Below are 10,867 nucleotides of genomic sequence, written 5' to 3'. Positions count from 1 at the left end.
GAGGTCACCCGATCAGACACGGCACTTGGCTAGCCAGCTACCACAAAACCAACACCTACTGCTGCTAGCTGGAGTACAGATCAGCTCATCCTGCGAGTCTCCTGCTTCTTGTTGCCGGAGGTCTACGAAGCTGTAAGCGCTCACTGGTATGTCTAGATTCATTTTGCTCTCTCTTCGCTCCTCCTGTTAAAAGATGTATTGAGAAATCCTCTAGCTCTGTTCAACATGTCTATAGCTAGCACTCTCTATTATACTTTTGAATTCATTCACCATAATTATCATCCATGACTCGTATGTTAAATTAGTCTTGGATTCGCTTCACGTTGGTTCCAGGGTTTTTTTCTCGGCCGAATTTTTTTTGAATAAATTTGAATTTCAATCCGAAAAGGATCATATAGGTTCCTTACGTTAAAAAGAACACAGAACAGAGCTCATTCCAACGGAAACGGCTACCATTCCCTTTACAGAAGGTCCTGAGGATCGAGGTTTACATCGCGCAATACTATTATCTTTTTGGTGTTTTACTCTCTGCCGGTGCAAAAAAGGAAAAAAAATGTGGGCGCGGGAATAGATCACATGACCTCAGCACTACGCGCATCGTTACAGAACCATTGGAACAAGCTCAAGAACGAGTGCAACTAGGTGCTTTGCTTTGTATTTGACACTAAAAAACTTCTTAATTAAAATTTTCTTTGAAAAAATCGGGTGAAATTTCCGAGATTTTTCTGCAACCGGGACTTCCGGCCCCTACCGAGAAAAAAACGGGATCCAGAAAAAAAAACTTCGCTGCTACATCGATCATTGTTAACACAAATTGTGTATCTTCGTTGCAGAGTTTAATTGCACGACTGGACGTCTGGACCTCGATCTGCATAGCAGTTTCCGAGTTCTTGCTTGTTCTCTATACACTCGATGGCAATCTCTCAAGTAGTTATTCACATACTTGTTCACATTGAATATACAGTAGCTTCTGATTCAAATTTTGTTCCTCCAAACAGAACCTTGTATCATTTTTAGTGCTGGTTTTGAGATTTTGATACATCAAACAGATTTATCAGATTTTCTGCAAGCACGATTGCTCATTTGATGAAGGGTCAACAAGGAGAGAAGCAGTTAGATTGGCCATAAAATCGCTATTGCTTGTTCTATCTCTAAAATATAGGCATATGATTTTTTTTCAGGTTTCCATTTGTATTCATTCTCTACTGGAGAAAGCAATAACATGGAGGATGCAAGTAGAGTGCCAAGGGTTCTGTCGTTCCAGTTATTACAAGAAATTACAAAAAATTTCTCTCCGGACATGAAAGTTGGTACAGGTTCATACGGAAGTGTTTATAAGGTACAACTTAAGACCCATGCATGGTTTCTAGCTAGCTACCTATAGTTAGACAAGGTGTTTGTTGAGTGTTGACACACTTATGAATTGACCTGCACACCAAACAAACGTGTGGTAAATAAGTCGTCAGTCTTTGCACAGTTTTTTCCCTGTTATTCAGAATGTAACGCCACCTCATGCTTATAAATTCAGGAGGTTGCCAGATTTCAACTTAAACATGTTGCATATATAGCTGCACACAGAACTTTGAACCATGCATGCATTTCTATGTTGAATAGGGAGTCCATACAAATGGTGAAAGGGTTGCTGTAAAACTGCTTCATAACAGTCATGGACCGGAAGATGAGACATTTAAGAAGGAGTATCTCAATCTCGCAAATCTGCAACACAAAAATATTGTGCGTTTAGTTGGCTATAGTCATGAAACTCGGCGAGAATTCGTATCTCATAATGGAAACACTGTTTTGTTTGAGACACCACAGAGAGCTCTTTGCTTCGAGTATATGCAAAATGGAAGCCTTGACAATTTCCTTACTGGTATGATGCATGGTGTTCTTCTACTTGTAACATGAGGTACAACATTCAGAATCATTCATAACATATAATTTTTGAGGATGCTTGTTATTTCTTGGTGCAGATAACTTTAAGGAGTGTGATTGGCGTACACACTATGCAATAATTAGAGGAATTTGTCAGGGGATGAAATACCTTCATGAGCAATTGGAAACTCCTATGTATCATTTGGATTTAAAACTAGCAAATGTTTTGCTAGATGAAAATATGGAGCCCAAAATCGCAGATTTTGGCTTGTCAAGGCTCTTCCCAGGAGAATCACAATTCACAAACTGTGCTATAGGAACACGTAAGCATAATCATCCAAGTGAATATAAAAATTATAGACACACACTATGCTGCAGTAAGTTGTGTAATAGCTATGTATCAGTAATTTATATGATGTGTTATTTTATCATGCAGTGAGTATGCACCACCTGAATATATAGACGACCGTATAATCTCCACCAAGTTTGACATATTCAGTTTGGGTGTGGTGATTATTAAGATAATGGCAGGACCAGAAAGCTACTTTCAAAGTGGTGTAACGTGTCCTCAAAAATTCATCAAAAATGTAACGTGTCCTCGACGGCATACACACATATCAAGGGCACAATGCACCGCCAGGCAAGCCGATCCTCGTTGCACATCGAGTTGAGCTCGAACCCCCATTCTCGGTTATGGTACGGAAACTAGTTCACCTACAAAAGGATCTTTAAGTAGAATGAAAGTTGCGGAACGATTGATAAGCTACTTGGTATACCTGGAAATCTGATAGGTTGTCCAGCTCGTTGCTGAAGAGCTTATACAGGGTAGTGGCCTTGCCAGGGTAGTGGCCTTACCTGGAAATCCGCAATGGGGGGAGCATCTCTCAGAATGTAAACGAAATTGTTAGTAACTAATTTTGTCATAATAAACAATACATCAAATTGACGATAGACATTACCACTCCGTTCTCCATAAAACGGGCGCGGTGACCGTTGTCGAAAGCATGATCAAGCATCGTGTACTTCACGCCGATTTCTGGCGCAAGGGGTGGCCGTCTATAACAATTAAACAATAAGAAATGATGTCATTTTCAACCAACTTGTATCATTTTGAACAAACATGAACATATCAAGTCCAAATCTAAATGAATCATATTCAACCAACATTCATCATTTATCATATATTCAACAAATATAAATGATCAATGTAAATAAATTATTCACCAACATTCATCATTTATCGTATATTGAAACAATTAGAAAATTGCATATACATCATTCATCAAAATCCATCATATGACCATTTGTTCAAAAAAATGCATATACATATTTCAATCACATTTAAGCAACTACTTACAATCCCTCCAACATCAATCACATCACCACTTGTTCAAAAATAATGTTAATCTCCAACTACCTTCGTGATGAACTAGGGTTCATATCAAAACTACACATAATCTCCACAACTAGTTATTAGAGTTTATATTCAACTATATACATCATATATAATCAACCTAAGCAATCCTAGGGTAAAAACAAAGTAAAAAGATAGGTTTGTTTGCACCAAATAATGCATCAAATCGAAAGCGTTTCGAGTAGAACTAATTGGAGGGATTGAGAGAGCTTACTTTTCCCGTTTTGGAGCCGTCTCGATCCGCAAAAATGGTGCCCAAACGAAAGAGATCGGAGGGGGGAGTGGAGGGGATGAGAGAGAGCTTGTGCTCTCTGTTCTTGCGCCGCCCCGCGGCAAGGGGAAGAAGATGGGGGCGGATTTGTGGGTGGGCCCCACGAGCCGGCCGCGCGGGCTTATAAGGTTTCAGCTCCTACCGCAAGAGCCTACAGCGGTAGGATTACAGAGCCTACCGCCGTGGGCTCTGGCGGTAGGGTGGACGGCAGGAGACGGTTCCGTTTACTTGGGGCTGACGTGGATAAGTGGGCTACCGCCGATCCCTTTGGCGGTAGCATGCACAGGCCTACCGCCGTGTAGCCTAGCGGTAGGCAAAAGGGTCAGATCCCGAAAATTTTTCGAACCGGGGTCAGATCCCGATTTTGTTTGCAAAAAGGGTCAAAACACGAAATTCGGCCTATAATGGACAAGAGAACTAGCAAGTTTGTCATTATTTTCTAGTATTTTCTAGCCGGACCTTCCATTCATGGATGTCTTTTTAATCCTTGAATGTCGTCAAGTACCCACTTTGCGGCCTATGGTGCCAAGTTTATAATATGAAACAGAATTGTAGTTATATGTCCCACCGGTCACCAAGCAACTATATTCTGCCGGTTAATCATACGCAAGTTGGCATGATCAATCATCCCCGCCAAGTATAGAAGACACAAACAAGCCAGCAAGTTTGCACTAAGTTTTGCGGCCCATATTTCTACTTAACTGTAGTTGCCCGTGAGGGCGTTGGGCATCAAATTTTAATCCATTTGGTCTGAGCTGCCAGCCCTAGAAGCAAAATATATTTGTGGTGTCATGTGCTTCTCTTGCCTCTGTGTTGCTAGCCGTCTGACCCTTGGGTGTCTCTGGTTCCTCACCTCTAGCGTATGGGGGTAATTTTGCCAATGCAAGGACCTTGCCACTACGAACACATCTAAAAGGCAGGTGAGTGAGCTCACTGAGTCATAAAAGCTACTTACTTACCATTATATCGATTAGGGATATAGTGTTAATCTCTTTCCACAGCATATTAAAATATAAATATACCTAAACCATAAGCGCTGTCCTTGCTCTAACAAAATTATATAGCCCCTCCATTCTTTGTATTAGGTGTATTGACGAAGACACTTATCCGACAGTAATTTTGGACCAAAATTACCCTGGTTACAATGTTAATTAGAGAAGTAATTACCCGTGGCAGATTAATGATTTTTGCAATTCAGGGGAGTACAATTGGCATCTAGTGAAGATACCTATAACAATTCAATATTTATAACCAGAGTGCCCTTACATTCGTAAACAATTCAATTTTTACTTACAAAATACATCTAATGAAAAGAAATGGAGAGAGTACATTGTTAGCCGGTTATATTCTAAAAATAATGAAAAGCAAAGGTCAAACTTAAGTAAATTTAGACCAGAAAAAAATATACAAAATGTAGGGAATCACAAGGCTGCCTCAGGAACAGTTCGCACACTGTGTGCTCAGAACACCTCTCTCCACATGCCCCCCCCCCCCCCCCCCCCCCAAATTTAGGAACAAATAGTAATAGCTCTGCTTCAAAATACATGCCATACATTGCTTTGCTAGGATCAGTCTTTGACCAAATATAGTATTAATATATTATACATGTGAGTTAAAATTGATGTCATTAGGTTTGTATTCAACCAAACATACCTGTGCGTTTCATTTGTATCACATAAATGTACATACTAACTTGTACCAATCTATCAGACGCTTGTCCTAATGAAATGAAGTAGGCAGTGTATTTTGAAACGGATTGTGTATGCTCACTAGGTTGCACCAAGTTTGTAGATCCACAATCTTTGCACACATTTATACAAAAAATTGTACTATGGTTTTAATAGTTTTTCTGTAGCTATGTATTCCACCTTCACCAAGAAATCATATTCTACAGTTCACTGTAGAATCTACTAGAAACAAAAAGTTAGCAAGTAACATAAATCTGACATTGAATATGCAGCTGGTGTTCAATTTAAAGTTTACTCTGGCCCTGTTGTCTTAAGCCATACTATACACTATGAACAAACTAAGGAAGCTACTCACTGCTTGCCGACTAGAAGCGTGTGTATTAGTGAATCTCCTATAAATCTTGTTAATAAAATGTCCTTGTCATCTGTTAGAAGGGAGAAAGGGATTTGGTGGAATCGTTGGTGTATTGCTTGAGCCTCGTGGGCATACATATAGGAGTACATGGTTAACTTGGAGTACAAGACAAGCCGGGACATATCTTAGTCTATCTCATATTTCCTAACTAAACATAATACTCAACATCCCCCCGCAGTCACAACGGTAGCGATGCAGACAGTGAGACTGGAGAAGAATCCGAAGGCAAGCCGACGGACACCCCCCACAGTCGTAAGGGTCGATGCATCGCTGAGTCGTGGCTGGAGTGGCAACCTGTTGCTCAAGCAAGGCGGTAGCCCTTTGTGCCGTTTGTCGAGGTAGTCGAGAGCGTATGTGGTGTAGCCGTAGTCGAGGTAGCCGTGCGAAGAACGCCGTGGTCGGGGTCGAGTCGGGGCTCGCCGGTGTCGAGGTAGTCGCCGAGGAGCTGCGAAAGAAGAGCAGCGGCGGCGGCGGCCTAAGGAGGCGGCGGCGGTGCTCGAAGTAGGCGATCGTGAACTCGACAGCATGACGAAGACCGGCGCGGAGGGTGACGTTCCCGCGCTAAAGGAGGCGGCGGGGCGCATATCAAGTGGAAGTCAACGCGCGTGGACGTCGGTGGACTGCGGGCCGCAGCATTACGACCCAAAGGGCCGATGCAACGGCGGCGGGCTGGTTGGGGCGACGGTGGGGAAGACCTCAGGGCGGTTGCAGGGATCGCGTGCCACGCTCGCTACGGTCCGACGGGGCGACGCAGCAGCACGAGGGTCAGTGCAGCCTCGGGGACGGCCTGGAGCGGACGGCCTGAGCGCGGCGGTTGACCGCAGGCCGCGGCACTACGGTCCGAAGGGGCGACGCAGCGGCAGCGCGCGACATGGTGCAACCACGGGCCGGAACAGCCTCAGGGCGGCGACGGAGACCACATGCCGCGACGCTACGACCTGAAGGGGCGACGCAGCGGCGGCGCTGATCGGTGCAGCCACGGGGAGAACCACGGGGCGGTGGCCCTACGGTCCGATGAGGCGACGCAGCAGCAGCCCGTTACTCGATCAGTGGAGGGACGCTGTACTCATAGACAATCTTCACGGAATCCGGCCACATGCATCACGCAGCGGTACAGGGTAGGGCCGGATATATGTGGGGCAGGCAAGCTGATGCATGTGCACACGTTGTGCAAAGAAGAAGATCCATGCACGCATGCAAGGAGCAAATCCAACACAGGCAACGATCGGCGGCCGCATGCGCGGAACCAGTCACGCGTGGCCATGCAGCACGCCCGCGCAGGCGCGCGACAGCAGGCCAACGCACGACTGCGCTAGCGGCTGCCTAGCAGCATGCTGACATGCAGCAGAGCTCGGGCGTTGTGCGGCTACCGATCCAGCAGAAGACGATGAAGTAGATGCGCATAAATGGAGGTGAGTGACGCAAACCGATTTTAGATCAGAATGTAAAAAAAAAACGCCAATCAATACAACCTGCGAGAGAGAAAAACCCCGATCAACGGATCGAGAAAACGACTCTCTAGAGCAGCCGGTCGATACGACCGACAGACGAACCCTAGGTACGTGTGACGCGGCCCCCGGCGGCGGTCATGGAGGCCGACCGCCCCAGGGGCGGCGCGCGGATGTGGAAGCGGTGACGGCTGGGGTTTAGGATCGATTAGGCTGATATCATGTTAGAAGGGAGAAAGGGATTTGATGGAATCGTTGTTGTATTGCTTGAGCCTCATAGGCATATATATAGGAGTACATGGTCAACTTGAAATACAAAACAAGCTGAGACATATCCTAGTCTATCTTATATTTCCTAACTAAACATAATACTCAACATCATCAACCAATAAGATGTCGTACAATTACTTCAATTGGTTGTATCTAAGTACGACATCTTATTGGTTGAGTATCTAATAGGAGTGGGAAATAAATGTGAGTTCTCTCAGTTTCACCTTGAAGCTTGTGCAAGGGCTGTTGGTGAAATACCATACAACTTTGCTCTCTTCTCTCATCTATTACGTGCCACATAATCGCTATGTCCTAGATGATAAATTTACCAACACCTATCTTATAACTGTTGGAGAATGCTCATAGTGTTTCATGTTGCCTTGGGTACCATTGATGACATGGTGCTGATTAGGTGGACTTTTTTAAAATGACATAGCTCCCTTCACGCATTGAGTCTTTCACAAAATAAATAAATCGATGGATTTAAGATGGGTGGGCGGCACCACATGATACTAGCTCAAAGGAGAACCCACTGACAAGACGGCAACCGTGATGTTTTAATTGGTATTACTCAAAGGTGCACTTCTCAAAAGGGATTTTTTTAATATAACTAATATGATAAAAATGTTTAATGCTTCAAATTTATGCTTGAAGCATATATTTTTCCATACCGAATAATATATTTGTTTTTAAATTTCTATTTTAAATCTTCAGGCGTATGTAGAACTTTTTTTTATGCATGTCTTTTAACTATTCACTATGCCAGCACATTATGACATTTTGCTGCAAGTGTTGATACATTGCCTGCTCTCATGGCGTGCAGCTAGCAAAGGGAAACTCCAGCGAGGATCACCATATCGCCTGCAAATGTGTGAACCGGGAGGTCTAGACACTTTAAGCCATACAGCAAGAGTCATCATATTTGTCCGGACCGGTCCGGACATCCGAAATCCCCCAAACCAGCACTAACCTGGGGTAGGTTCAGGAGAGTTTGTACATCCAGCTCGCCTATTGTTAGTTGGACCACATGTCCCCATAATCCATGTGTCTCACTCTCACCTCTCTTTCCTCTCAGTCCGCCTAGCCCACTGTCAGTCATAGCCTACATTCTAAATTTGATGACTACGGTTGGATAGCCGATACCTCGCTCATTATCCACGGAAACATCCAGTCATTTCCGCGGACATTTGTTGTCGTCTGTTTTGTGGTCCCCGTTGTAGTTTCCCTAACAAGTATAGGATTTGTGTTCCTCTTATTTGAGATGCAGCTCCCCTGAGTCATTAGCATAAATTTAGCTAGCTGCTCAACAGCTCAAGGCAGGTTTGGTATTTCCGTTGGCCTTAGGTGGTCATTGATGATGTGTTGTTGCTTCTCGGCGATGACGTAGCTCCCATATGCATTTGCTAGCTGCCAAAGCAAAACTCACATGCATGCATGCCGTTCAGCTGCCTTTAAATATCGATTTATGCTGGAGTTCCGTTCATGCATATCTTCTTAATCAATGCAAATTGACAAGTTGTTACGAGCATCATTTTTGTAAAACAAAATACTACTACGAAGGACTATGGACTACGAAGACACGGATGTGAATAAACTATATTCTGCAGTTCAATCATAGACAAGTTGGCACGATTGATCATCTCCGCAAAATCTAGGAGAAACAAACAAATTAGCGATTTTGTACTAAATTTTGTGGGCCATATTACTACTTATGTAAATAGTATATGAAGACGTCCGGTGTCAATACTTACTCCATGTGGATTGAGATACCGGCTCCCTAGATTCAGAATATCTACTGGGTATCTTGTCTCCATGTTGCTTGCCCTCCATGTCTTCTATCAATTGGGGGGGGGGGGGGGGGGGGGGGTCTCAGCTTCTCGGTCTCATCATTGCTGTGTACTTGCACTTTATCGAATAGGGGTATGACGTTGAGTGCGGTGATTCGGTGCCAAGGTGCAGTAAATTCAATTAAAATATTTTTTTGTGAATTAAATCTGAATCATTTTGCATCGAAGATGAAACAATGTGCTAGGAGCTAAAAAAATTCTTGGTAAAATGACATTCGAGGACCTCTCCACAAAAAATAAATTTCTGGTCTCGGAGAAACTTTGAAAAAGAACACTATTTGGAGAAGATTTTAATTTTTTTAGGTGTAGAGCCCCTCGAATGTCATTTCTCCTAAAACATGTGCACGCACCTTGCATATTGGAGCATCTTCAATGCCAAAAAAAAATCTTTTTTTTTGAACATTTTGAATTTATTGTTCATCGGTTGCAGATGAGCCTGGGCTCAGACGGGAATTACTATATGGCGCCAATCTTTCCACATCAAATGGAAATGGCAGCTCTACCTAAAATATAGGAACTATAAATCCTCAAACTGAATCCATGTGCTCCCTCCACCTCTTTTATCAGGTGTATTTGTGCATGGTAACCAAGACATTTATTTAGGGTAATTTGGCACGAAAATACCCATGCCTGCAACATTGTTAAATGCCTGTTTACCTAAGTAGGCGTAGTTCTTTCTATAATGAGCATTCGCATCCGGCGACTTTGATCCAACTTCAGCCGATGGGGAAACGGCAACGGATGCACCGGTATCTGGACACGTGATGGACCCAGTAGTAAATATTCCTTTGTGGAAGGCTTTGGTTATACCTGGGTCGCAAAGCGAAGTTTCTGGTGGGTAGGTGTCTAAAACAACCCTCTGCAAGGAAGCACGCCGACTTAATTTACCATAAAATTGGTCGGAAAAACTACTAAAAAGATCACAAGAAACCCAACTCAAAGTGAATGGAGAGAGAACCCCTGCGCCTTGGAAGGATCTGAAGCTGTTCGGACACTCATAGACAAGTGAACTCCAATCGAGGATCCCTCGAAAAGTGAAGTGAACTAGCCAGGTAGAACAGTCAGGTTAGGAAAAGAGTCTTTCATGTCAAGGTGAACATAGACAGACAAGGTTAGTTTGTTTCCTTAATTCTCAGAGAAAAGACTCGTTGCTGGAACCGAGAGCACTGGCGATTGCTTTCTTTCTGACCTTCAGCCGAGAAATTCCATACCTTCCACCGATTTCTCTACCAATTGAAGGAATATACATCATTTGCAATTTCTCTGGGCGATACTTATCTGTACTTGGTTCATGCTCCCTGATACTTATGTGTACAGTCTTCTCATAAGTCATAACTGTTGTTTCCTCTACTAGAGCCTGCACACTTTACTCTATAATAGATCACATGCAGTTGTTGTGAATGGTTTAGAAGAGTATTATATATATAGCTGCAACATTTTTAACATTCTCTTCAATCTAGTAAGCTAAAATATTTGTAAGCGTTAATGTGTGGTTGTATTGATTTCTTATATCCCTATTTGTATATTTTGTATTTAGAATTCCAAATATATATTAATTTAATTGATCCATGGTTAAACTTAGTTGGCATCGTGCATGTTATTTCTCTCTACACAGAATTGTGCGTGCATGCATGTTCTT

General features: G+C 43.2%; 1 protein-coding gene across 2 annotated transcripts; it reads left to right on the top strand.

Annotated features, from left to right (window-relative positions):
* Window positions 1–2,497, top strand: LOC147982835 (cysteine-rich receptor-like protein kinase 28). Of its 2 annotated transcripts, XM_087542709.1 has the most exons (5): window positions 39–146; window positions 834–927; window positions 1,182–1,339; window positions 1,615–1,873; window positions 1,974–2,497. In XM_087542709.1, the coding sequence occupies exons 3-5, from the start codon at window positions 1,223–1,225 to the stop codon at window positions 2,312–2,314; spliced, it is 717 nt and encodes a 238-aa protein (XP_087398835.1). In that variant the 5' UTR covers window positions 39–146; window positions 834–927; window positions 1,182–1,222; the 3' UTR covers window positions 2,315–2,497. The 2 variants fall into 2 exon arrangements, with proteins under 2 accessions (XP_087398834.1, XP_087398835.1); XM_087542708.1 differs by lacking the exon at window positions 834–927 and having other exon boundaries at window positions 1–146; window positions 1,974–2,492.
* Window positions 2,498–10,867: the final 8,370 nt, after the last annotated feature.

This window comes from Triticum urartu, chromosome 2A, assembly GCF_056163025.1.
Source record: "Triticum urartu cultivar PI428250 chromosome 2A, HENAU_Tu73, whole genome shotgun sequence".
NCBI classification, from domain to species: Eukaryota; Viridiplantae; Streptophyta; class Magnoliopsida; order Poales; family Poaceae; genus Triticum; species Triticum urartu.
The sequence above is the reverse complement of the archived record's forward strand: the minus strand, read 5'-3'. Positions and strand labels throughout refer to the sequence as shown.

Excerpts from the sequence above, each read along its gene's own strand:
- LOC147982835 (XM_087542709.1), top strand. The coding sequence starts at position 1,223 with ATGGAGGATGCAAGTAGAGTGCCAAGGGTTCTGTCGTTCCAGTTATTA. Across the intron at positions 1,340-1,614 it reads CATACGGAAGTGTTTATAAG|GGAGTCCATACAAATGGTGA; the intron begins GTACAACTTAAG and ends TATGTTGAATAG. Across the intron at positions 1,874-1,973 it reads CCTTGACAATTTCCTTACTG|ATAACTTTAAGGAGTGTGAT; the intron begins GTATGATGCATG and ends TTCTTGGTGCAG.